The sequence below is a fragment of the Caenorhabditis remanei genome, chromosome V (genome assembly GCF_010183535.1).
Source record: "Caenorhabditis remanei strain PX506 chromosome V, whole genome shotgun sequence".
Lineage (NCBI taxonomy): Eukaryota > Metazoa > Nematoda > Chromadorea > Rhabditida > Rhabditidae > Caenorhabditis > Caenorhabditis remanei.
This window is the reverse complement of record NC_071332.1, coordinates 20,933,919-20,960,858: the sequence shown is the minus strand read 5'-3', so window position 1 is coordinate 20,960,858 and position 26,940 is coordinate 20,933,919. Positions and strand designations below refer to the sequence as shown.

Genomic DNA, 26,940 nt, shown 5'->3' with positions numbered 1-26,940 from the left:
AAAATGCACAAAATCCCCCTCGAATCGCTCAAAACCAACACCAACTATCTGAAATCATGCATTCTCTATGAGGTGCTCAGCGAGAAACCAATTTCTGATTGCTATCGCCACTTTTGTAAGAGAAATGGAGAGGATGCCATGGGATACGGCGATTTTGAATACTATTATTATCGATTTTACAGTGGAGACGTGGATATTGAGCATGAGAGAAGGTTAGTATTAGGATTCCATTTTATAGAAAACTGTAGATATTTCAGAATCGATTTCAACGAGAAGACGTTGACAGGGTTGCCGTTGGAGATACTCGGAATGATTACTGGATATTTGGAACCAGAAGAGAGGTAGGCCAGAAAATAGCCGATAAACAAGTTGTCAATCAAACTGTTCCAGAGTTCACTTGCGTCTCACGTCCAAGATATTCAAAACGATTGTCGACACGGAACCTGTCACTTTCGAGCAAATTGCTGCAGAGTGGACACCCGACGTCTTCCGTTCATATATTAATGACAATTATTTCGAATATAAAATTGCCAATGGCCGCTTCATTCGAGATGGTTATGCTGATGAAAGTTCAGAAAGTGCATTCGATCGTTTCGCACAAGTCTTGAAACATCCGAAACTACGAGTTGATCGTCTATTCCTGAAGTTCTCAAATGACGTGCTTCCAGAAGAAAAAGAACAATTTTTGAAAAGTTTTCCACATTCATTTCATTTGAAGACAGCGGTTATTCAAGGAAGTGTTGAGGAAACACTGACGATTTTGTCTCGCTTGAAACCCGTTGTCTTGAAGAGAATTGAAGTAACGGGGTGTCCTCGAGAACTAGCTCCAGTTTTCGAATCGGCACATTGGAAGCAGGCAGAGCAGACTCACGTGAACTCGACGCAAATGACTTCGAAGTCATTTCCACTGTTCTACAACTTAAGTTATTTTCATATTAATGTCACGTCAATGGAATTGAATGATTTACATCTTTTGATAGCTGTGAGTTCTAAACTGGTTCGATTTTTTACAAATATTTATTTTCAGAACGTTGCCAAAAACCCATCTTTTCAATTTTGCTTCGTAAAAGCTGTCACTGTCACGTCTCTTGAGCTTGTGGAACCATTTCCTATGCAAGAAAGAATGGAGAACGATGGAAGTCTCAGACTTCGTTATCAGATTCCGGATTCTAGTCACTATTTGGAAATATACAAGGGAAATAATAGCGTTTTCTGTATTCAAAAAAATTGATAAGTTATTACATACCGTCATCCGGTTCCAAATTCAAATGCCTACTTGGAGATCTGATTGTTCGATAATTGGATTAGATAGAAGACACTGAGTTGCTCTCCTGATATGCCTCATGTTTGATAATTTGTCTGTTTAATTGTTTGTTCAAACTGTTATTCTGTTTTTGCTATTTTGTTTCTCAATAAATCACTTGTTAGAATTCCGTATATCAACTATGGCAGGTGAATCCATCATTAATGAAGTCAATTATCACTTTGAGTTCCATTATCTTCCCAGACAGATTCCCCAGAGCCAATGTCTACAGTGGCAGCTGGAGGATCTCCCTCTCTATGGTACATTCACTCACTATTCCCCCTACGCACAACGACATCATTCCCCCTACTGAGTTTTATTGATTCTCCACTCATTCACCCCGAAAAATGCACAAAATCCCCCTCGAATCGCTCAAAACCAACACCAACTATCTGAAATCATGCATTCTCTATGAGGTGCTCAGTGATAAACCAATTTTTGACTGCTATCGCCACTTTTGTCGAAGAAATGGAGAGGACGCGATGGGATACGGCGATTTTGAATACTATTTTTATCGATTTTACAGTGGACACGTAGATTTTGAGCAAGAGAGAAGGTGAGTAATAGGAGTTCATTCGTTGGAAATTTCCAGATGTTTCAGAATTGACTTCAAGGAGAAGACGTTGGTCGAGTTGCCGTTGGAGATACTCGGAATGGTGACTGGATATCTGGAGCCAGATGAGAGGTATGTTGGCCAGAGAATAGCCGATAAACAAGTTGTTAATCAAACTGTTCCAGAGTTCACTTACGTCTCACGTCCAAGAAATTCAAAACCATTGTTGACATCGAACCTGTCACTTTCGGACTAATCGATGTAAAATGGACACCAAACGTCTTCGTGTTATATATAAATGAAAATTGCTTCAAATATAAAATTGCCAATGATCGCTTCATTCGAGATGGTAATGCTGATGAAGACTTTCAAAGTGCATTCGATCGTTTCGCTCAAGTCTTGAAACATCCGAAACTCCATGTTGATCGTCTAGATCTCACATTCCCAGATGATTTGTTTACGGAAGAAAGGGAACAATTATTGAAATGCCTCCCACATTTATTGCATGTAAACACAGCGGTTATTCAAGGAAGCGTCAATGAAACACTGACGATTATGTCTCACTTGAAGCCCGATGTCTTGAAGAGAATCGAAGTAACGGGGTGTCCTCAAGAACTAGCTCCAGTTTTCGAATTGGAACATTGGAAGCAGGCAGAGTTGACTCACGTGAACTCGACGCATATGACTTCGAAGTCGTTTCCACTGTTCTACAACTTAAGTTGCTTCCATATACTTGTCACGTCAATGGAATTTAATGATTTACATCTTTTGATTGCTGTGAGTTCAAAACTGCTTCGATTTTTTACAAATATCTATTTTCAGAACGTTGCCAAAAACCCATCTTTTCAATTTTGCTCGGTAAAAGCCGTCACTATAACGTCTCATGAGTCTGAAGACCTTTTGCCGATGGAAGGTAGAATGGAGAACGATGGAAGTTTCGTATTTTGTTATCAGATTCTGGATTCTAGTCACTACCTGGAAATTTACTTGAGGAATGGTGGCATTTCCACTATTCGGAGAATTTAGAACATGTTATTCAATTTACTTTTTTTTTGAATATTTGGCTTTTCTATGTTTCATCAGTTGCACACACTATGCTTTTGGTTTTTTTTAATGTTTATTTGAAATGGTGCAAATAATAAAAGTTTAAAAACTGCCTTCGGTCGTACCATCCAAATATTGAAACACTTGAAAGTTTGAGTTGAGCATCTTTCTTGACCACCAGAAGTTCCTGTTTCGAAAGAAAGATGCCAACTTCTAAAATGTCTTCCAGTTTTATTGTATGTGCCTTAATTAAAGCTAGTGTTGATAAAACATTCTTCATATTGTTTCAATCTTTTCATATCGATGTTTTGCTCTATTAATAAAATATTTTAATATTTTTTTGACTGAAAGTTTTCAAACTTCGAAGTATTAATATAAATGACTTTTCTTCCATACCATCTCCAACAAATCCACGTTTCACACTTTGAGTGCTGACATCTGTTAATGAATGATTCGTCAGAACTACATACATAAGCTATGACGGGTGAACCCAGATTCCGAAACCTTAATTAGGTCAATTATCACCTTGAGATTCATTATCTTCCCAGACCGATTTCCCAGAGCCTACATCCACAGTGGCAGCTGGAGAGTCTCACGACGACTTGCCTGCTGCATGCAGCATTCACTTTTCCCCTAGACCACAACAAGACCATTCCCTCCTATTCATATTGATTCTCCATTCATTCATCCCAAAAAATGCACAAAATCCCTACGGATTTGCTTAAAAACAATTTGAACTACCTGAAATCATGCATTCTCTATGAGGTACTCAGTAAAAAACCTATTTTTGACAGCTATCGCCATTTTTGTGAGACAAATGGAGATGATGCGATTGGATACAACGATTTTGAGTACTGGTACTATCGATTTTATAGTGGAGACATAGATTTCGAGCATGAGAGAAGGTGAGTAGTAGAGTTTCATTCTTTGGAAAACTCTAGATATTTCAGAATTGACTCCAAGGAGAAGGCGTTGACCGGGTTGCCGTTAGAGATACTCGGAATGGTGACTGGATATTTGGAGCCGGAAGAGAGGTAAGTCTTCCTTAAGTGCCGGGAAGTCTGCGTAGTAGGGATAGAGAGCCTCTAAATACTTCTACTATGTTTTCAGAACCCATCTACGACTTATGTCCAAAAAGTTCAAAGCGATCGTTGACATGGAACATGTTACTTTCAGACTAATCGATGTAGAATGGACACCAAACGTCTTCCGTTTATATATAAATGAGAATTATTTCGAATATATAATACACAATGGACGTTTCGTTCGAAAAGATTATTCTGATGAAGGCTTAGAAAGTGCATTGGATCGTTTCGCTCAAGTCATGAAACATCCGAAACTCCATGTTGATCGTCTAATCCTGAAGTTCTCAGATGACGTGCTTCCAGAAGAAAAAGAACAATTATTGAAATGCCTTCCACATTCCTTGCACGTAGAGCAAGCGCATGTTTACGGAAGTGTTGAGGATACACTGACGATTGTGTCTCACTTAAAGCCAGGAGTCCTGAAAGGAATCCTTGTAACCGGATGTCCTCAAGAACTAGCTCCAATTTTTGAATCGGAACATTGGAAGCAGGCAGAGCTGACTAAACTGTTTTCCTGTCAAACGACTTCGAGGATATTTCCAATGTTCTACAGCTTCCGTTATTTCGATATACTTGTCACCTCTATGGAAATGAATGATTTGCATCTTTTGATATCAGTGAGTTTCAAACTGATTCGATTTTATACAAATATTCGTTTTCAGAACGTTGCCAAAAACCCATCTTTTCAATGTTGCATAATAAAAGCCGTCACCGTCACGTCTCATGAGATTGAGGAACCTATTCCTATAGAAGAGAGAATTGAGAACGATGGAAGTCTCAGACTTCGTTATCAGATCCCGGATTCTAAACACTATTTGGAAATTCACATGAGGAATGATGGGTTTTACACTATTCGAAGAATTTAGATCACGTCATTCAATTGTTTTTTTTTTGAATATTTGGTTATCTATTATATGTTACACAAGCTGCAAACAAAAACTATGTTCTATGTGTTTTTCTAAATGTTCATTCGAAATGGTACAAGTGATAAAAGTTGAAACATTTGAACGAGGTCAACCTAAAATGTCTTCCAGCTTCTTGTGTCATAATCAAAGCTAGTGTTTATGGAACATTCGTCATATCGTTTCATATCAATGTTTTTGTTCTATTAATAAAAACTTTTCAACTTTTTCGGTCTGTAAGTTTCCAAGTTTTGAAGTTCTTCTGTTGATAAATGATTCTTTTGAGTTCGGTACATAAGCTATGCGGTGTAAACCTAAATTCTGAAACCTTAATTTGGTCAATTATCACTCTAAGATCCATTGTCTTCACAGGTCGATTTCCCAGAGCCAAAGTCCACAGTGGCAGCTGGAGGATCTCACGACGGCTTACCTATGCACCATTCACTCACTATTCTTCTTACACCCAACGAGAACATTCCCCCGATTCTTATTGATTATCCACTCATTTACACAATACAATGCACAAAATCCCTACGGATTTGCTTAAAAACTGTGCCAACTACCTGAAATCATGCATTCTTTATGAGGTACTCAGTAAGAAACCAATTTTTGACTGCTATCGCCACTTTTGTGAGAGAAATGGAGAGGATGCGATGGGATACGGTGATTTTGAATACTATTATTATCGATTTTACAGTGGAGTCGTGGATTTCGAGCATGAGAGAAGGTAAGTAGGAATTCCCACACTTGCAACCGGGCCGAGTCCGGGCCGTGAGCGGGCCGTGAGCGGGCCTTTGAATAACTCACTTCAAAATGAAAATTATGAGTCGTTCAAGGCCCGGCTGTTCACAGCCCGGCAACTAAGTGGATTGTACTGCGGCTCTCCCTAAACTCACAGTGAAAATGAGTATAGATTTGAGTAGAGAATTCCTTCGTTGAAAAACTCTCGATGTTTCAGAATCGACTCCAAGGAGAAGACGTTGAGTGGGTTGCCGTTGGAGATACTCGGAATGGTGACTGGATATTTGGAGCCAGAGGAGAGGCAAGCATTTGATAACAGTAAAATTAGGACCATTCAAACTTTTTCAGAGTTCACTTGCGTCTCGCGTCCAAGAAATTTAAAACGGTCGTCGACATCGAACCTGCTACTTTCCGACTAATTGCTGTAGAATGGACACCAGACGTCTTTCGTTTATATATTAATGAAATGGGCTTCGAATATAAAAGTGACAATGGGCGCTTCATTCGAAATGGTAATCCTGATGAAGGCTTGGAGACTGCATTCAATCGTTTCGCTCAAGTCTTGAAACATCCAAAACTCCGAATTGATCGTCTAGATCTGATACTGCCAGATGATTTGTTCCCAGAAGAAAGAGAACAATTATTGAAATGCTTCTCACATTCATTGCATGTGAAGACAGCGGAAATTCAAGGAAGTGTTGAGGAAACATTGACAATTGTGTCTCACTTGAAGCCTGGAGTCTTAAAAAAAGTTCTGGTAACCGGATGTCCTAAAAAACTAGCTCCAGTCTTTGAACTGGAACATTGGAAGAAGGCAGAGCACACTGAATTGTTTTCCTGTAAAACTACTTCGAGATCTTTTCCACGGTTCTACAGCGTCCGTTCTTTCTCTCTTTTTGTCAAGTCAATGGAATTGAATCATTTACATCTTTTGATAGCTGTGAGTTACAAACTGCTTAAATGTAATACAAACATTTAATTTTTTTCAGAACCTTGGCAAAAACCCCTCTTTCGAACGTTGCATGGTACAAGCGGATGGCACGTTTCGTGAGTTAGAGGAACCTTTTCCCATGGAACGTAGAATCAAGAACGATGGAAGTATCATATTTTGTTATCAGATCCCGGATTCAAGTCATCGTTTGCGTATTAAGGAAAAGGATAATGTTTTCACTATTCGGAGAATTTAGAGCATGTTAATCAATTTTTTTTTTTTGCCAATATTCGGCTTTTCTATGTTACACCAGTTGCCAAAACAATGTTCTCTGTTTCTTCTTAGCGTTCATTCAATAGTACAAGTGATAAAAGTTGGAAAACTGACTTGTGTCGTACCACCCATATATTAAAATCAGTAATTACCAGTTCCTGTTTCGAAAGAAAGAAGCCAACTTTTGAAATGTCTTCCACCTGTATAGCATGTGCGTTAAAATTTACTTGGAGATCCGATTGTTCAATAATAGGATCAGAATTGATAGAAGAGCCTGAAGTCTTCTTTTTGATAAGTCTTGCTATTCGGTTTCTCAATAAATTATTTGTTATAATTTTGTACATCAACTATGACAAGTGAACCCAGTTTGAAAGAAAAATCTCACCGATTTCTTTAAACCAAGACCGACCGGAATAACGAAGGCCTGGTGACATGGCAGCTAGAAGATCTATTGCCTATTGCATCTACTCCGACAATTTCCCCCTTATGCAATACTCCCTTCGGACATTCTCTGCGTCTCGTTCACTTTTCCTACCTATTCCTCTTTTTTCTTTCTTTCTGACCCATTGGTGTCCCCTCTTCACACTTTCTCCCCCTTTAACCTTCAGGCAGAGTTCTCCTCAACAAAAGAATTAACAGATGTTTTCCCCCTTTTTTCTCTAAACCTCTCCACTTCTTACACTATTTCTCCATATTAATTTCACACATATAATTAATGTAGAGCACAAGTGACCACCACCCTTATCATACCAATTCTTCTGCTTATTTTCACTATTTGTTGGCAAAACTCTCTGCGTCTCTCTTCTCCTCTTCTTCTTCTTCTTCTTTTTGCATAAAGACCACCCAAGACGTTTTTTGGGAGGTTTTCATAATTTGAGTAGTTTCAAAACCGTCTTTTTCTAATAAACGTCCTCATTCTTACCATCTGATCTTTATGATAGTTTTAAATAGTAGTTTTTCTCCCATATTATATACTAATTATCCAATTAAACACCTAAACAAAAAAATGCCGACACCATATGCTCCTCATAATAGTGATGGTGTTACCCTTTCCTCTCATTCCCCTTTTTTCATCGGATTAGATATCTAGATAGTGTAGGCGCAGAGTATAATTAATGACCAGCTGCCGCAAGTATCCTCTTCTTCTTTTTTTTTCAATCTACCTAAATTCAAAGCCTACTTTTTCAGAAATACATGGCAGTGACTCGAGTCTTGAATTGGTTCTTCAGCTGGAACTACAAGCCAAATGAAGATAATTTGGATGCCAACGAACAGCTCACAGCAGAAGAAGAGGAGATGTAAGAAACCTAATAAAGTATAATTGTTATCTATTAATTTCAGCCAAGAACCCAAACCACTGACTCTATACACTTTACCAATCACAGCATTCGAGCACATCCTTGAACAGCTGACAGTCCACGAGAGGTGGGGTTTTTAGTCAAACCATCTGAGTTTGAGATCGAATTTTTTCTATTTAGGCGTCGACTTCGAGAAGTCTCCAGAACTCTCAAAGATGAAATCGGTTATCAACCAATGAGAGGTGATTTATCTATTCTTCAGTGGAATGAGAAAGAAAACGAAGGATATCGGATTAGATTAAACCAACAACGGCTTACAATTATGAAACGAGGAGACTGTTGCTACAAAGAAATGAAGCTGGAAAATGGTAGAGAAGAATGGGTGGAGATGGAAGGAGAAGATCTTGTAGAAATATTGATTGCAGAGATGAAATTAATTCTTGTGAATCCAAAGCTTCAACTGGAAGAACTGGATATCTCTATTCATAACGACGCGACGAGGGAAAAGTTTCTAAAACAGTTCGACTCACTTCTCAGTTCTCTACCGCACCAGCTCCACGTGGAAAGATTGGATCTGCCATTTCTTGAAGACATCGAGATTCAAATTTTATCTGAAATGAAGCCAGGAATCCTGCTAGCACTGAATCCAGCCATTTTTCGTCTGAGAGTTGAGAAGGATATGATGAACAAAATTATGGAAACGCAACAGTTCAAAATGCTGAGAAAACTGAATATTGAAATGGAAAATCTCCCCGATACCTCCAAATTGGTGAATCTTCGAGATATTACTTTACGCGTTACTACAATTACCAAAGGGGACATGATTATTATCAAACATGTAAGATTTTTCATTCTATATTATTTCAATCAAAGTATTTTCAGGCGCTTCTCAGTTCGACATCCAGAATCAAATCACTCTGTATTATGACCAAAAAGAGAAGTATAGAGTATTTCGACATTCTGGAGATTCTTGGAATCCCTCGAGAAGAGGAAAATCAGGAGAGGGAGAGGAGGAAGAAGAGAAAATCTACCAAGATCGTTATATTTTCGAGGCAGATGCATACGGCCCCGGATCATTTTGTGTTCTTAACAGCCGGCCCGAGCTAAGCTTCAAAAGAGTTAAAGGCCCATCGGAAGGCTCGGATGATTCAGATGACGAAAATAATTGAAATGCGATCTTTCTAACCCCATAACTTTTATCTTATTCTTTTATATGCATCTCTTTTTTCTTTTGATCTGTTCCGCTCAATTTGTTCTTTTTTTGAATGTTTCTCTGTAACATCCATAAGACACGGCTCTGTAATATAAACCCGACATGTTCTTTCTTTGGTATAATCTCAGGTAAAATCTTTTCTTTCACTTGTTTCTTATTGTTTTTTAAATAAAAATATCTCCTTTGTTTGTTTTTTGGATTTTCTTCTAATTCCCCGTGACAATTTCTCCACGTTTAATCATCCTGATTGCAATTAGCATGAAAACCGTGAAATTACCCTATTAAAATGAAAAGGTCATACTGATAAGATCTCAAATCCGCCGTATAAAAGAAAAAAGGTTTCGAAGAAAAAATCAGTTTAAAAAAAAACAAAACCAGAAAAATGAACCGCCTTCTGTGTGCCTTCATCCTTCTCCCGAATTTGATCTCTGCAGCACTTTTGACTGATAAAGTTACCGTGAACTTTCTTCCGGATATCAACAAGATTCGTCGTCAATTTGCAAAAGACCATTCCGTACCGGATATGCACGAATGGGTATGTCACTTGATACATTTAAATCAAACACAAAAATCCTATTTTCAGACATGGAGCAGAGATCTTGAGGCGATTCTTAACCCAATCACTGTAGAGAAGGTTCGCGAGATATATAAAGCTGGTGCCGATTGGAGATACGTGGCTGTTAACAGCTATGAGACAGTCAACACTGAATTTGAAACAAAATTGAAAGAATTTGCTGGGAAGACCGAAGATGAGCAGAAAAAACTAGTTGATAACCGCGCTTTTTATAGTCAACAAGAGCTGGAGTTTGTTCAACCGCTTCAAAAATTCGTCGCCTGCAAGCCAACGGATATTTCTGGTAAAATTTATGTGTTGTGCTTAGTAGGACCAAAGTGAGTTTCGAATCTGATCACTTATTTAAAAAGGGAAAAATCCACTTTTTCAGAGGGGAGTTCGAGTTTGTGAATAAAGAGAGACCAACTGGTGAAGCTGGAACAAAGTGTGACAGTGGATATGAAAACGATGATGGTCTGTGCGTTGTCGCAAAGTGAGTGAATGAAAATATAGTTACTATTTACTTGTATTTTGCTTTCAGACCGAAAACCACGACAGAAAATCCGGAAAAAACGACCGAAAATCCAAAAAAAAACGAATGAAAATCCGAGAAAACCGAGTGAGGCGGGTGAGAATCCGAGTGAAGCGACAACTGTCGAAAATCAAGGAGTTAAATTCTTTATCCCTACTGTTACCTACGCGCTTTTCTCGACTATTTGGCTCATTTTCTATTGAATACGTATAATAGGAATAAAAAGATATGAATAAATGGTTTGTGTTCTGGTTGTTTGAAGGAGGGGAGGGCAAAACTATATCAACTTGGCTTGAGAAATCTTGTTGTTGAATTGGAATTCTTTTTCAGCTCCTACCACGCTTTGGGATGTTATCGGCTAGCGATCAATGTATTGGGTACGCACAGGGTGCGAAGCGTATGGTGGCGTAAACGCACTCCGTCGCACTACGGTTGGCATGGTGCCAAAAAAGAGTTGGATGAGTGCCAAATTTAAATTTAATGTTTATTTGTCGTATCTTTCAATAAAAACCGCGACGCGCACGCAACGCGACGGGGGAAAAATTAATTTTCTGAAGTTAACATTTATTGTACGAATATAGATAAAACAACCAATAAAACTCTATTAAATCAAATATTTATCACTCCCTACTCTTCTTTGTGATCGTCATTCCCTGCTGTCCTATCAAAAAGTGATATTCCAAATAATCCTCCGAATTCGGGATATCGAAATGACGAATTACACTATTCGGTTCAATTGGAGCAGCTGGTGTACCGGGGAGTTCAATAGACTCATCTAATTGAAACTCATCTCGACGTTCGATAGAGAGGAGGATAGTTTTGGACAAGGGTGCCAGAAATATCTGAAATTATTTCTTTGGAAAAAATTCTGAAAACTGAAAATAAACTCACTTTTTTGTATTTTTCAAGTGCTCCGCTGTCATAACCAAACTCTTTGAAATTGATTCGCTTGAAACTCGAAAAATGCTCGGGCTTGAAAAGAAAAGTTGGATGAGGACAACTCAATTCTTCTGCCTGTTTCCATTGTTCCATTTCAGCCAACTCATCTAATTTATTTTTTATCGAATCGGTCAAACTCCACGAACTAGACATTTTGAATCGATGAGTTTCGATAGATTTCAGTGTTTTGGGATTCAAACATGAGAGAATTCTGATGGTGGCGTCGATTTCTGGTGCATCGATATCCACTGATCTAACAGACGCTTTGTGGCCCAAGGACTCCAGAAATGATACAAGTGTTTCGAATTCTAAACTTGGTACACTTTCTTTATAGCTTCTGTAGAAAAAGCGGAAGCGGGGCAAAACAAATTTCGGATTTCCCAACGCCATTTTCAGATCGTTGCATGCGACTCCGATATAATCGTCTCCATGAACTACTTTTGCATTATGATGATCCCTTGGTATCCTCAATGCATAAACCACATCTTCACAGTTATATCGACAGAAAATTTCTGTATCTCCACACGAAATCTCAATCGCTTCAAAGGGGGAAGTCTTTTGCTCATCGACGACATCTCGGAGTTGTTTGCACACTTTTCGGAGGATTAATCTGAAATTTTCGCTAGTAATTTTATTTAAAAATCAATCTGACTTACTGTTCTTTCAATTCCATTTTCTCTACAATTTCTCCGATGACATCAATCGGCAAATCAGAAAATTCTTTGGCTGTCTCGGGTGGGGAATCTAACATTTTTGAGTGTTTTCTGAAATAAAAACGATTAGAAACCAATTTAAATAGGTAAATTTTATTAAAAAGTAATGTATTCGGACTGGTTTTATTATAATATAAACACAACTGAGCTTTTCGCACTATATTTATACGAAATCGTGTTTTATAAATAGTAAATCAGTCAGACTACACGATTTATCAACAGAAAAACGGGAAAATTTTCAAAAATTAAACGAAAAATAGCAAAAAAACAAGAAAATCATACGAAAAATAACGAAATCGACTTGTCCACGAGGAGTACACGGCCGGGGGGACTATAAAACGCAGTATTGGCAAAATGGAATTTGAAGCGAGACATGGGACTTTTGCAGCTGAAAATAGGTGTTTTGCAAAAGTTTTTCAGAGATTTTTTGATTCGAGATAGTTGAAAAATGATTAAACAATGTAAATGAATGAAAAATTCATTGAAAAGTGTCGCGCTGTGTCAGGGAATGACTTTTAAGTTTTCTGTGTCAATTTGCTTTACGTACTCGAAATCGCAAGTAATTTCGAGATTGTAAACTAAATATGTGTGTAGAAAATAGTATGATTAACAAGATTAACAACAATTCATGAAAAAAACAACAAATGGTAACAAAGAGAAACAGGAAAATTCAAGAAAAAAGAGAAGAAATCAATGAAAATCAATTAATCAGTTAGACGACTTTTCCTTTCGATAGTCATCTCCTCCATTCTATATCGGAGATTGATTTCCAAGTAATCAGTTGTGTGCGGAATATCGTAGTGACGTGTGATACCATACTGATCGAGTGGAGGAGCTGGTTGTCCGACACGACGTCCATAGTATTCGATGTCGATATCGTCCGTTTCGAATCCATCTTTTGTGTCGACATAGCAGCGAGTGATTTTGGACGAAGGTATGAGGAACAACTGAAATTTGATAACTAATTATTTTTTCAACAAGGACGTTGACCTACATTTCTGAATTTTAACAGGGTTCGTGGATAGATGGACCACTCATAAAAACTGATTCGCTTGAAATGAGCAAAATGTTCCGGCTGAAAGTATTCGAAAGCATATCTACAATAGACCTTTGTTGCTTGTTTCCATTGTTCCATATTGACGAGCTTGATTATTTCGTACGATTCACCAGTAACATTCCAATACGTTTGATTGCGAGAACGAAAGATTTCAATGTATTCGAGTGTTCCAGGCTTGATATACGGAAGAATATCCAGCATGACTTCTAATTCGCTGTCTTTTATTTCGAATCTTTTCGCAACAATTCTGTGATCCAATGACTCGAAAATCGCTTTGACACTTTCGAAATTCTGTTTAGCTTTTTCTTCTTTCTCGTCGCCTTTCCCAGTATTGATGAATCTCGTATTTACAAAATCAAATCGGTCCAACTGGAGATTCGAATTTTTGAGAACAAAATTCAAATCGATACAAGCAGTTTTCACATAATCATTGCTTCGAATGACTTTGAAATCAGACAAGTGTCTGTAATAGTATGGGTCTGGCTTTTCCCAGTTTCTGTCTACATAGAATACAGCTTCGTGATCATATCTGTTGTATCTGCAGAAGATGTTGTTGTCGGCACATCCGATCTCAATACGCTCCAACGGAAATGTTTTTTGATCATCGACAATATCACGGAGCTGTTTGCACACTTTTCGGAGAACCAACCTGAAAAACCGAATAATTATTGAGTTTTAGTCGCGGTATACTTACTGTTCTTTCAATTTTAGTTTCTTAACAATAATATCGATGACATCAATCGGCAAACTGGAAAACTCGAGAACTTTCGGCGGCTCACTAAAAAAATCAGAAGTTTTTAGATATTAAGAATTAATTGCAGATTTCTTTACCTTTTCTCATCCTCCAAATCATAATTTCCACCGGAGAATCGATCGAACCAATATTTGAAATCCGCGAAACTCATTCTCTGATATCCGATGACTTTACAAAGATCTCCAAAAGATTTTTCGATTGATTTGCGACGAAGAACATCGTTGAGAATGCATGCGCGAATGGCGATCGGGTTATTGCAGAGGGAATCCGACATTTTCTGAAAAATTGGCAAAATCTATTGAAAAATGGACTTCCGGCAGGAAAAAAGGACGAAGTATTTGAAGAGTAGCGTTAAAACAACTTTAACTGAGTTTATCGCTGCTAAACAGCGCCAAAACTAAGGAGAATTACTTCTTGCGATAATTTCCGATGCCCAAACTAGTAAAAAACGCTGAAAATAAATAAAAATACGTTGAACCTCCGAAATTCAAAATTTTCTGTAAAATTCATTGAAAACTGATTGAAAATATGCAATGTGAACCCTCTAAAGATTTTAGTGCGAAATTTTGCTGAGAAAATTGATATATAGAGGTTTAGTGACTTTCAGTTAATTTATGAATAATTTTCTTTTAAAAAATGGCAAAATTTATTCAAAATGGGTTTCCGACAGGAAAATGAGAGGCAGATTTAAACAAAACGCTTTTAACCAGTGCTAAAAGTGCTACAACCTGAGTTAAACGCTGCTAAACAGCGCTAAAAATAAGTTTAACGCTGTTTAGCAGCGTTAAATTCCAATTTTAGCGCTGCTAGCCAGCGCTAAATTCCGGTTTTAGCGCTGCTAAACAGCGCTAAAAAATGAGTTTAACGCTGCTAAACAGCGCTAAAATATGAAAAATAGCGCTGTATCGAAAAGGAGCATTAAGATAAAATAGATTTGATACAGATTCTAGTAATTCAAAAAAGAAAAATGGAGAGGAAAATAATCGAGAAAAGGGAAACTCATGTTCTCAACGCTTCTTGTAGGTGTTTCTGGGAAAACTACTTTTTCCGATAACCTCCGCTAGTAAAACTAGTGAAAATCGCTGAAAACAAATGAAAATACGTAGAAGAAGCTTCTGAGATTCAAAAATTCCTCAAAAATTCAATGAAAATTGATGGAAAATAGGTTTGAAAAGTTAGAAAAGTTCAAAAATTCTTGCTCGTAAAGTCTAATGCGCATTGTACGCAAACACTCTACGTACTTTGGCACCTACCGTAGTAAACACTAAAATTCAAAAATGATTTTTTAAATATTATTTTTGGAGCTAAATATGGTTTTGTTTCAAATGTTCTTTCCATCTTTTCACTTTTTAAACTCAAAAGAAATTTTTATTCAGATAAAAAGTAATTTTCACAGGTAAAAATGCTGAAATCTTCTGTGCCACGCCGCTGCAAACCAACAACCGCTCAATCGAAGAAACCTGATGCAATTTTGGTTGCCCAGGACAAAAGAATGCAAAAAAAACGGGAAGTGATAATTTGGCTCAATTTACTGTTTTTAATCAAATTTTCAGCTTCTCTCCAACCACTTCGACTTCACAAATACATTCAGCGCCGGAAATACCGTTTGACAGTGGCAAGAAAAACAGTAAGAAAAATTAAATCTTTAAGGGTCACAACAAGCAAAATTTATGCAGGCTTCATGAGAATTTCAACGCTGCTATTGTCGAAATAAAAAAGTTCCGACATTTTTTTTCACGTCAGAATGCAGACACAGTAGTATTTTTGTACTGAGTCTGCATTTTGTCGTAAGAAAAAATGTCGGAACTTTTTTATTTTGATAATAAACAGCGCTAAATTCCGATTTTAGCGCTGCTAACCAGCGTTAAAATTCAGTTTTAGCGCTGTTTAGCAGCGTTAAGTTCCGATTTTAGCGCTGCTAGCCAGCGCTAAACCATGATTTTAGCGCTGTATAGCAGCGGTAAATTTCGATTTTAACGCTGCTAAACAGCGCTAAAATTCAGTTCTTTTGCTATTTAAGAGTTTATGAATATGTTTCTTTTTCAGCACCTCTCGAATTGGGTTTGGAATCTAAATCGATAACGGAAATTCCGGTTGAAGACGTCAAAATCGAAGATTTCGCCACTCTCTCCATCATTGTAAGGGTAGAAAAGCCACTTTCAATACAGAAAATGATTGAATAGCGCTGATTTTTCAGACAAAACGACTCTTTTCAACTGGGAATTCAAGAAAGAATCGATGACGGAAACTCGAATTGATTCCGTGGATATCGAAGATTTTGCGACGAAGTTTTGGGCTTAATCAGCTAAGTTTTTGAGTACAGTTCTTTTTTGTAATCGTTTTATTTCAGTGCGATCTAGACAACATCTAATATCTTCTCGCCGATCCGTCACGTGGAATTTTCGCGAACTGGTAAAAAAACCATCTTCAATACAGAAAATGATTGAATAACATTGATTTTTCAGATAAAATCACTGATCGCCGTCAGATGAGTGCTTCTAAACGCCCGATTTGTGTGAAACTGGCGCTATTTTGGTTGTCGATAAAACAGTTTGTCTGTTTTCCAGAAGATTAGTAGTTTTTTCTGTTCCAATGTTGTTTTTTTTTCAAAAAATTCTTCTTCAGCTGCTCTCCTGCCATTCCGACGACTTCGACACTCTTCTCAGTCGGGAAATTTAAGAAAAATCGATGAAGAGAACTGAAATTTTGCGACGATTTCATTTTCTCAATCAGCTAAGTTTTCCAGTACAGTTTCATTTTGTAATCGTCAAATTTCAGCTCAATGTATTCAATTTCTAAAATCTTTTAATGCTCGCGCTTCGCCACGTGGAACTTTTGCGATTTTGTGACAACGGACCGTTTCTAGAAGCTCTTCGATCTAATTTTGATGATTTTTTCAATAAAAATTATATTTTTTTCGACGCTTTGCTTCTTTTGTTTCCGAAAAGTGTTATTTTTCAAAGGAACTCTATTTTTCTCGATTTATTGACTGTAAAAGGCTAGAAATCGTCTCGGTATAATTTTTGTTTCAGTTTTCGGGAATTGTAGTCACAATTTCAGCTAAAAATGTCTGTTACGAGTATTTACGAGTCAACATTCACTAAAGTATCGCTAAGCTGCTCTCAAAAAGGACTCTTCGAGAATTTTAACGCTGCTAAGCAGCGCTAAATTCCGATTTTAGCGCTGGTTAGCAGCGCTAAACCATGATTTTAGCGCTGTTTAGCAGCGTTAAATTCCAATTTTAGCGCTGCTAGCCAGCGCTAAATTCCGGTTTTAGCGCTGGGAAGAATAATATTTAAGAGTTTATGAATATGTTTGTTTTTCAGCACCTCTCGAATTGGGTTTGGAATAGAAATCTATGACGGAAATTCCAATTGAAGGCATCAAATTCGAAGACTTCGCCACTCTTTTCAGTCGGGAATTCAAGAAAAAATCAATGAAAAAAACTCGAATTGAAGGCGTCGATAGCGAAGATTTTGCGACGACGTTGTTTTAATCAGCTAAGTTTTCTAGTACAGTTTCATTTTGTAATCGTCTAATTTGAGCTCAACGTTCTCAATATCGAAACTTTGGAACAATTGCGATTGTGTGACAATGGATAGTTTCAAGAAGCTTAAGGATCTAATTTTAATCATTGTTTCAATAAAAAGTATATTTTTTCTTGATTTTTTGTTTGTTTTGGTTCCGAAAAGTGTTATTTTTCAGAGAAAAACTATTTTTCTTGATTAATTGGCAATGGAAGGCTAGAAATCGCCTCGCTGTCATTTTAGTTTCAGTTTTCGGGTATTTTAGTGAAAATTTCAGCTAAAAATGTCCTCCATGAGTATTTGCGAGACATTCGCTAAAGTAGCGCTAAACTGCTCCCGAAAAAGGGCTCGATGAGAATTTCAACGCTGCTAAACAGCGTTAAATTCCGATTTTAGCGCTGCTAACCAGCGTTAAACTCAGTTTTAGCGCTGTTTAGCAGCGTTAAACTCAGTTTTAGCGCTGTTTAGCAGCGTTAAACTCCGTTTTTACCGCTGCTTGACAGCGCTAAAAATCACCTGAATAATTTAAGTAATCATTTCAGCTAAAAATGTCTGCCAAGAGTATCTACGAATCGACATTTGTTAAATCTGACAAAACCGATGCAACTCTGGTTGTCGATGGAAAGAAATTACATGTTAACAAATCTGTGAGCGATTTTTTCTCAAATTCAAATTTTTCATAAACTATTTCTCTAGCTTCGGTGCTATACCAGTTGGAAGGGGTCACTTTTTTTCGCGATTTTTTCACTTTTTTCGACATAAAAATGATAGCTGATTATTTTTATGATGTTTTTAAGTTGTTAGGACACAAAAAATTTTCCATCGAAAAAAATTTTTTTTCCCGAAAATTTCCAAAAAAAATTTTTTTTTGGGGGGGGCCACTCAAAAACTGTTTTTGGGGTATTCCGAATCAGTGTGCTGAAAGAAGGACAAAGCTTACACAATGAGTGTGATTCTTGTGAGGGACCACTTTTCACCATTCTCTTAGGCTTAGGTTTCTTAGAAACTCGGAAAAAATTGAAAAAAACGACAAAAATTGACAAATTAATCGTTTTTGTCAATTTTTTTTTCCGAATTTCTAAGAAACCTAAGCCTAAGAAAAAGGTTAAGTAACAAAAAAGTGTCTCTCACACGCCTTCAGCCTCACAAAAAAAGTGACCCCTTCCAACTGGTATAGCACCCTAGCTTCTCTCCAGCCACTCCGACTACTTCAACACACTTTTCAATGGGGAATTCAAAGAAAAATCGATGATGGAAATTCAAATTGAAGATGTCGATTTCGAAGATTTCTCTATGGTTTTGTGCATTGTGCACGATATATTTATCGAGATAGAAAGTGAGTTGAACAATGGCTCGGTAGAGTATATTACCTTCTTTTTTCAGGAAGAAAGATCGAGCCACTTCTGAAACTCGCCGATCGATTCCTTCTTCTCAAGGCGAAACGCACATTGGAAATGCTCAAACTAGTGCAATTCGACGGATGAATTAAATGTTTATAATTATATTTTGAAATTTGATAATTATATGTATATTCTATGTTTATAAAATTTAGACAATCACAATGTCAAGAGGCGGAGTCTCCGAGTGTCGAGAAAAGCTTGAAGATGAAATCAAAAAAATTTAATTAAAAATAATGGAGGGGGATTGCAGTAATTAGTGTTGATACTCTAAACTGTAAAGTTAAATTACTCGAAATGACAAAAAAGTGTCAGCTACAAAAATATAGCACTATATTACAATCAGGAGCGCTATGACACGCTTTTATGTTTTACTGAAAACCTCATCTTCAGAATAAATGAAAACTGCACAAATAAACCTCATCCCTTATATTCCATTCCTCATATTCGAGCTTCTGCTAATCTTGTAATTCCTGCGGAGCACAAATCCTGCTTCGCCTCTCCATCACAAGTGCACTTTCCTTCGTAGGAAGTGAAGCCTATAATATTCGAACCTGCGTCTCTTTTCCCCTTGGTGACAAGATTACTACTCCTCCATATGCCCCGCCCATACCCTTTTCACTTCTTTCATTTAACATGCTCACCGCCAGCAGACATGATCAGACTCTATAGTGAATTGGGGTCAACAGTACTTTTTCTTATTTTTCTAAAATTCTAATACAATCTTGTTTCGGGTTTTGATTACGGTAAGTCTGCTTGTCTTGAATCTTGTTGAATTTAACTTTCCTATTGTTCAGGTAGTTTCCATGGCGGGTACATCTAACCACGGATCCTGAATCTCGGGAATCAGAAAGAGTCGCTTAAACGGGTTTCAAAAAAAAATCTCGGTAAGTTCTAGAGTTTTGTGTTACATTGTTTTTCAGAACTACTTTGTTTTTCAGAAGACTGGTCTTTTCCACGGGTTTCTGAAGAGTTCGTCCACCGAGGCCACACAGTAGTGAAAATTGTTTTGTTTGAGGTAAGTAATTACCCAATTATCTTTTAGGATAAAACTAAACATATAAATTTCCAGGCAAGAACTCCTCATCTATTCATCTAACCATAATTGGTTTTTAATGTAAGTTGTTTCTCTGACTTTTTATGACGAAATACTATAATTTTTTAAATTTCAGATCTACCACGACGGGTCTCTTCTTGCCAGAGCCAACGACTGGCAGTTACAAACGGGCTTTAAATTTTTTTTAAATTAGTATTTCACTATTGTAATAAAATATTTTTTTTAAATCACAGATTTCTCCAATGCATTTTTTCTTTCCGATCAAAGTTTTGTAGAGTCTATGGGCCAGGGAACCATAGAAAAGTGCGCAAGTAGGATGAACTCTCTATCAAAAAGAAAGGAGACCCTTTTCAGTTTTAGTCAAAAATGTTGAGCTTTGAGAATGGAGTCACTGGTTATCCTATTAGCCAATTCCATTTACCAGACTGTAACTTTTAAATAGTTATCTAGGAGAGTGTTTCTACAAAAAGGTTATTCCACTCTATGTTTTGTCTATACGCCCTACTAACAAGGATACTATAACAAGGATACTGTTAAAGCGCAAAGAACATAATCGATTTCTCGCTCCCGCTAATCTTGTGACGCCTTCTAAGCCGTGAATACATATCAACTCTTCTGCGTCTCTCATGCTATTTCCCCCGGCGCCTGGTTGAGCCCCGGTGCCCCCTTCCTCGGTGCCAGTTGGTTCTGAAACTCTGCGTCTCTCTTGACTACTAGTCCCCGCCCATCTCCTTCCTCATCATATCATTCATTCTATATGCTCACCGCCATCAGAGCATGCTCCGACTTCATACTGCATTGGGGTCTTAATTTGATTTTTTTTGAATTCTAATTTTGTTTCTTCGGGTTTTGGTTACGGTAAGTATAGGTTTTTTGAATATTGTTGAATTTAACTTTGATATCTTACAGGTTATTCCCATAACGGGTACAGCCAACGGGTTTTTGAAAGGTATTTTTGAAACGTTCTAGATTATTCCTTTCAAGTTAACGTAGTTTTTCAGAAAACTGGTTCCTTCAACGGGTTATAGATGAGTTCGGCGCGGACACACTATCCGCCAGGGGTATTTTTAGGTAAGTTGTTTGTTTTTTTGGGGAGTTTGTACTTGTACCTTTATTGATATTTTCAGAATACGGGTTTCTCCATCGACTGGTTAAAAAGAAGTAGGAGATGGACATGCTTTTATGGGTAGTTTGAGGTAAATTGTGTATTCTATTCATTCTCTTATCCGATTTGATATTTTCAGAATACCGGTCCCCTTCCTTCACGGGTTTTGGAAGAATTCAAGCATGCACACTACTCATTGCTGGATTTTTTAAAAGGTAAGCAAGTTCTTTCTCTAGATTTGCATGGGTTTCTCTAATTTATTTTCCCATTCAAGCTCTTTCATTTCAGAAAACGGGTCCTTACGGGTTTTGGAGGAATTCACACGACGAGGCCACACTATTATGACGGGTTTTTGAGGTATGTAAAAAGCCTTTTCAATTTTTTGTTATAAACTACCAACTATTTTATTTCCAGGTCGATCATAACGGGTTTCTTGGCGACTTCCAGACCGAAGACTGCCAGTTTCAGACCGGGTTATAATTTTTTTAAATTCACTATTTCAATAAAAAGTTTTTTTTTAAATCTTCTTTCTCGGTGTCTCTCCTTGCCGAATTAATAGGCTAGGGAGCAGAAAATGAGTGGGGGGTGGGAAAGAAGGATCATTGAACTGCAGAAATACATTTAAAAAATATTTTTTAGATGTGCGACGAAATCATAAAAAACCTTTGAAGAGTCGAGTATTGAACCCTGCTACAACTAACCTAAAAGTATTGCCTCTGCTCTTTTCAAATTGAAGTGATGAACTTTGAGACTATGGTTAGATTCCTCTGACGTCTCCAAAAAAGGTCAACATTTACAGGATTCAAAGTCAAAGCTCTATCGCTCCCAAGTTGGAGAATTCTTTCAAATTCCCTTACAATCGATATGCATAACATTTTCCAGTGGTTATGCACTCCTTATCACTAGACCTCTCCTAATCGGTTTTCGGCTTCCACTAATCTTCTAACATCTGCCGTTCCTCTCGATTCTTAGAAAATTCTCCGCCTCTCCGTCTTCTAATTCTAATTCCCCCCCGGTGCCAGGTGAAGCCTATAATCTTCAACTCTGCTACTCTCTTAACTACTAGTCCCTTATATACCCCGCCCACCTCTACTCTTTTCATCTCTTTCATTTAACATGCTCACCGAAATTTGCATACTGTAAGTTTTGAGGGCCTAACTACAGAAAGGTTATTTAACTCCAAATAATGGAGCTTTATATTTTGTCTATACAATCCTATCAAAGTCCCTTATAATCGGTGTGTATCACATTTTTCAGTAGATAAAGTAAAATGCACCCCTTATCACTAGGCCCCTCATAATCGATTTCCAGCTCCCGCTAATCTTGTGACGCTTTCTAAGCCGTGTATACATATCAACTCCTCTCCGTCTCTCATGCTATTTCCCCCCCAGTGCCAGGCGGTGCCCCTGCGCCCCCTTCCCCGGTGCCAGTTGGTTCTGAAACTCTGCGTCTCCCTTGACTACTAGTCCCGCCCATCACCTTCCTCATCATATCATTCATTCTATATGCTCACCGCCATCAGAGCATTCTCCGACTTCATACTGCATTGGGGTCAACAGTACTTTTTCTTATTTTTCTAAAATTCTAATACAATCTTGCTTTGGGTTCCGGTTACGGTAAGTCTGCGTTTCTTGAATTTTTTTGGATTTAACTTTCCTATATTACAGGTTATTCCCATAACGGGTACAGCCAACCGAGAATTCTATTCTACGGGTTTTTGAAAGGTATTTTTGAAATTTTCAAGATTATCATTTTCAAGTAATTTGCATGTTTCAGACGCCGGTATTCGCGTTGACCACAGGTTATAGAGGAGTTCCCACGCAGTGGACATACACTTATGGGTATTTTTAAGTGAGTTGTTTTTTGGGAAGTTTGTACTAGCACCTTTACTGATATTTTCAGGCTACGGGTTTCTCCATCCACGGGTTAAAACGAGGTAGGAGATGGACATGCTTTTATGGGTAGTTTGAGGTAAGTTGTGTATCCTATTCATTCTTTTATCCGATTTAATATTTTCAGAATACCGGTATCATCTATTCATGGGTTTTGGAAGAATTCAAACCTTCTGGATATTCATTGCGGGATTTTTTAAAAGGTAAGCAGGTTCTTTCTCTGGATTTTCATGAGTTTCTCTAATTTATTTTCCCATTCAAGGTCTTTTATTTCAGAAAACGGGTCCTTACGGGTTTTGGAGGAATTCACACGACGAGGCCACACAATTATGACGGGTTTTTTAGGTATGTAAAAAGACTTTTCAATTTTTTGTTATAAACTACCAATGTTTTATTTCCAGGTCAATCATGACGGGTTTCAAAGTGCTTTCCAAAAAAGCCACACCGGAGAAGTGTTTCAATTATTATTATTATTATTTTTCAATACTATATAATAAAAAGTTTTTATAAAAGCTCATTGTTCTGTTTTAACACTTTTCCAAAAAATTGGTACATTGATTAGAAAATTTCCTTTAAAGTTAAGAAATGTGAAAACTCGAGATACTGGTTGAAATCTGGAAAAGTGATAGATAGTTTTACAAAACGAAATTAACAAGGTAAATCGGCCGCCCTGGAGATAACTATTTTCAGCATGAGTGATTTCTAGAAAATTATAACTTGTCACATTTTTCTATGTATTTCAGATAATTATCTTCAATTTTCTGTAACTCGGGAGTTATAAAATAACAATATCCTTTCTTATCTATATTCTCCTAATCTTGTCACGCCTGAATATCATCTGACGTTATCCCACATTCCTTAAGAAACATCTTCCATAATTTGCGACACGTACTTCCGGCTTGATATATTCCGAGACAGCGCAAATAAACCCAGCAGATGGGAAGCACATTCTCGTCATCTCTGTGATTCGCATACCTTGCTCTATATTTCTCAATATTAACAAATAACTAAATTAAACATTTTGATATCACTTCTTTTGGTAGTTTTTTTGTAGCCAAAGCATTGCTTGATTCCAGGATGAGAAACTTTCTTTTGGTTTGGATTTCAGACAATTATCTTCAATTTTCTGTCTGTCTTACACTCCAGGAGTTACAGATAATCACTGTTTTTCACTATATGCTTCAAAATCAATATCCCTCCTTTTCTATATCCTCCTAATCTTCAGGAACCTAAATCTCATCCTTCATTATACCTTAAGAAACTCTCCCCCTCTCCCCACACTATTTCCTCCGGTGCCAGGTGGAGCCTATAATCTTCAACTCTCCGTCCCTCCACACATTCTCAAGAATATTAATCTCCTCTACCCCGCCCATTTCTATCCTCCACACGTTTCTCAGTCCACACTTACAGAATTTTCGAATGAATAAACAATTCCACCTCAATTACTTCTTCAATTGGAGAGGGTATGGGTTTTAAAAGGTATATCTTCCTGTGAACTTGAAAATAACACCAAACACTTTAATTATATTCTGTGTTATGAGAAATAAGTTATCAGAGTCTTCACAAACATGTGCAACTACTCCTTCCATTTAATTTTTTTAAATAAATCAATTTGTTTGAGTTATTATTAAAGTATTCTCATTTTACAGAGGTACTTCAGGAAGGCATAATCTGTTTACATGTCGTTGATCTCTTTTTTAACATCCGGTTATTATTATTCGTGCCAACATAATATAATAGCAAACTTCTATTTGCTCAGCAAATTCGAATATTCAATAGAAACGGAAGTTAGGTGAAAGATTTTATTAAAAGCAACTTTCTCAGATAGTTTAACATAAAAAAACCACAAAAAACATTCAAGAACATATGATTTCAAAGCATTCCAACCATAATATAAACTGGGAGCGTGCGGAAAACCGGAGCTCCAATCCATTGAGTCTCACTATGAAGATGATGCACAAAATCGTCATCACCATTCGCATAGAGTTTACAAATATTCTTTGGTTCGTCAAGACAACACATAACAAATCCTGCATTTTCAATATTGTCAACATACTGTCTAGCATACGCTGCGATAGTACTTGGGAATCTGGAAAAAAGTTGTTTTATCGAGTAAAATGAATATATGCGAAAATAAAACGAACACCGTCTTCACTTTGTTTTTGCTAATATAATTGTCCGCATCCTTTTGGAATTTTGCAAATTTTTCCTTATCGAACGGTTTCGAATGACGATAGATCGCCATAGTATACTTATCTTTTTTAAGTAACATAATGTCTTTGGCTGTGTTACTCATTGCAAACTGCCCGTCCATAAAACCTACTTGCCGACAGATGATAAAAAATGCATCGCTGGAATCGAAAATTTTTTAACGAATCCAATAAATGAAGGCTAACTCGGTTATAATAGTGTCTAGTTTGCGTTTGATTTCCCAAGCTTTAAGCATAAAATCAACATCTCCATTCTTATCAATATCCGTTTGCAATACTCTTTGCATATTTGACCAATATGATGGATCTTTCTGGAAACTATTATTGAGAACAGTTTTTTTTTCTAAAAAAGTTACCTTGTACTCTTCTTTCCACATTCTAATAGTTTCAATGAGTTTCATTGACCTCTCCACTATCATTTTCGAGTCAAAGATGTTTTGATCTTTGATGAGTCCACAAGCAAAGAACTCGAGCAGAAGCTGAAAATTCACTCGTTTTTTCAATCTGCCGAAAAAAGCAACATACAAATTGTGACATGACCGCGTTAATTTTCTTATCCCATTTGTCAAATGTGGTGCTAGTTCTAAGCGGATCGGCTTTCATTTCCATTTTCAGTGGATTAGTCTCGTCATCCTCTAGGAAACCAATCATGTCCTGTGATATTAAAATATTAAACTATTTTCACTTTTTTGGAACTTCAAACTCACATATGCAATATTTATCGGTTTTCGATTGTTATAAGCAGCTGTGAAGTTTTTCAACGCTTCTTTATCTCGAGTCGCCAAACAATCATGTAGATACTTCATCAAACTCTTGGTGGGTATTATGATACTCGATGAAAATGTTGTTTTTGTGATGAAACTGTTCATCTCATTGAAGTGATCCGTCAATTGGTTTCCCAGCTGTAAAAAAGTAAAAGATATTGAGTAATCAGTGAAAACTTACGTTATCAATTTTCTTCTCCAGCTCGTTCAACTTTTTCATGACTGGGTCAGGAGCATTCTCACTTTTCTCAATGATTTTCTTGACAGCATCCCCGACTTGAGAGATGAATGGAAGAAACGGTGCGATTTCTGGAATTATCAGCGCTCCCACTTCGAGAACTTTATTCGCAATTTCAATCACTTGTCCGACGTCATCTGAATTTCAAATAGTAGATCTTTATCAAGACTGTAATAAAAAAATTAAATGTTTTTAAAAATTTACCGGCGGTTCCATAGGTTTCTCCGTGTCCAGGTGGATAAACGTTTGCATCATTGATGTTTTTTTCAACAGCGCCTAAAAATCAGAGCGATTGAAAAATTAAGAAAAATCACTTACCACTCATTTTCCTCTCAGAATAAGAGTAAAGTGTTCCAGCCTATCTTCGCTTATATACGGTTGCTAAACCAAAGATCAACAGTACCAGTGCTATCAGCAATAAGCAGTCTTTGACTTTTGAATGGCGCCATTTCCCTTATCACTTGTTGATTTCGTCTTTTGAAACTGAATTTTTGAACTTACGCTAGTTGCGTTTTGTGTTTTTGATTGAGCTGGTTTTGAGCACAGGCAATATAATCTTTAGGCCTCAATTAGATGAAGCACACCGTGTACCTGAATTCTGACTGAAGATTTGTAGAATGTACGAATTTGGCCGAGCATTCAACTTTTATTCCGTATCTGACAGCACAAGTGAATTCTTGAAAGTTAACAGATTCTGAGAGCTTATTGCAAAAACTTCCATGCTACTTTTATCACAATATTCCTTGAAATCAATATCCTCCTAATCTTGTGTCACCTGAATATTTTCTGACATTATGCCTTAAGAAACCCTGTTTGTGTTTTATTTGTCTTGTTTGTTCGTGTTTTGTATGTGGGGTAA

The 26,940-nt window shown here is 37.1% G+C and overlaps 7 protein-coding genes across 7 annotated transcripts; 5 read left to right on the top strand and 2 right to left on the bottom strand.

Moving 5' to 3' along the window:
* Positions 1 to 3: 3 nt before the first annotated feature.
* On the top strand, positions 4 to 1,231 carry GCK72_021716 (uncharacterized protein; the record flags this gene model as incomplete). The annotated part of the gene is made up of 4 exons (XM_003095352.2): positions 4 to 212; positions 258 to 341; positions 391 to 982; positions 1,028 to 1,231. The coding sequence occupies 4 exons, from the start codon at positions 4 to 6 to the stop codon at positions 1,229 to 1,231; spliced, it is 1,089 nt and encodes a 362-aa protein (XP_003095400.2).
* Positions 1,232 to 1,650: 419 nt separating this feature from the next.
* On the top strand, positions 1,651 to 2,882 carry GCK72_021715 (uncharacterized protein; the record flags this gene model as incomplete). Its single annotated transcript, XM_053734452.1, has 4 exons — positions 1,651 to 1,859; positions 1,905 to 1,988; positions 2,042 to 2,633; positions 2,679 to 2,882. 4 exons carry the CDS (start codon positions 1,651 to 1,653, stop codon positions 2,880 to 2,882), a joined length of 1,089 nt encoding a protein of 362 aa, XP_053583365.1.
* A 714-nt stretch (positions 2,883 to 3,596) lies between these two features.
* Positions 3,597 to 4,851, top strand: GCK72_021714 (uncharacterized protein; the record flags this gene model as incomplete). The annotated part of the gene is made up of 4 exons (XM_053734451.1): positions 3,597 to 3,805; positions 3,851 to 3,934; positions 4,011 to 4,602; positions 4,648 to 4,851. The coding sequence occupies 4 exons, from the start codon at positions 3,597 to 3,599 to the stop codon at positions 4,849 to 4,851; spliced, it is 1,089 nt and encodes a 362-aa protein (XP_053583364.1).
* A 554-nt stretch (positions 4,852 to 5,405) lies between these two features.
* Positions 5,406 to 9,237, top strand: GCK72_021713 (uncharacterized protein; the record flags this gene model as incomplete). Its single annotated transcript, XM_053734450.1, has 7 exons — positions 5,406 to 5,614; positions 5,846 to 5,946; positions 6,057 to 6,568; positions 8,021 to 8,130; positions 8,174 to 8,257; positions 8,311 to 8,968; positions 9,013 to 9,237. 7 exons carry the CDS (start codon positions 5,406 to 5,408, stop codon positions 9,235 to 9,237), a joined length of 1,899 nt encoding a protein of 632 aa, XP_053583363.1.
* Positions 9,238 to 9,725: 488 nt separating this feature from the next.
* GCK72_021712 (uncharacterized protein) lies at positions 9,726 to 10,498 on the top strand (the record flags this gene model as incomplete). Its single annotated transcript, XM_053734449.1, has 4 exons — positions 9,726 to 9,878; positions 9,927 to 10,234; positions 10,288 to 10,389; positions 10,438 to 10,498. 4 exons carry the CDS (start codon positions 9,726 to 9,728, stop codon positions 10,496 to 10,498), a joined length of 624 nt encoding a protein of 207 aa, XP_053583362.1.
* Positions 10,499 to 11,048: 550 nt separating this feature from the next.
* On the bottom strand, positions 11,049 to 12,118 carry GCK72_021711 (uncharacterized protein; the record flags this gene model as incomplete). Its single annotated transcript, XM_003095386.2, has 3 exons — positions 11,049 to 11,270; positions 11,320 to 11,977; positions 12,024 to 12,118. 3 exons carry the CDS (start codon positions 12,116 to 12,118, stop codon positions 11,049 to 11,051), a joined length of 975 nt encoding a protein of 324 aa, XP_003095434.2.
* Positions 12,119 to 24,741: 12,623 nt separating this feature from the next.
* GCK72_021710 (uncharacterized protein) lies at positions 24,742 to 26,406 on the bottom strand (the record flags this gene model as incomplete). Its single annotated transcript, XM_053734448.1, has 9 exons — positions 24,742 to 24,958; positions 25,014 to 25,220; positions 25,266 to 25,390; positions 25,436 to 25,558; positions 25,605 to 25,733; positions 25,787 to 25,981; positions 26,025 to 26,218; positions 26,286 to 26,357; positions 26,400 to 26,406. 9 exons carry the CDS (start codon positions 26,404 to 26,406, stop codon positions 24,742 to 24,744), a joined length of 1,269 nt encoding a protein of 422 aa, XP_053583361.1.
* Between the last annotated feature and the right edge of the window lie 534 nt (positions 26,407 to 26,940).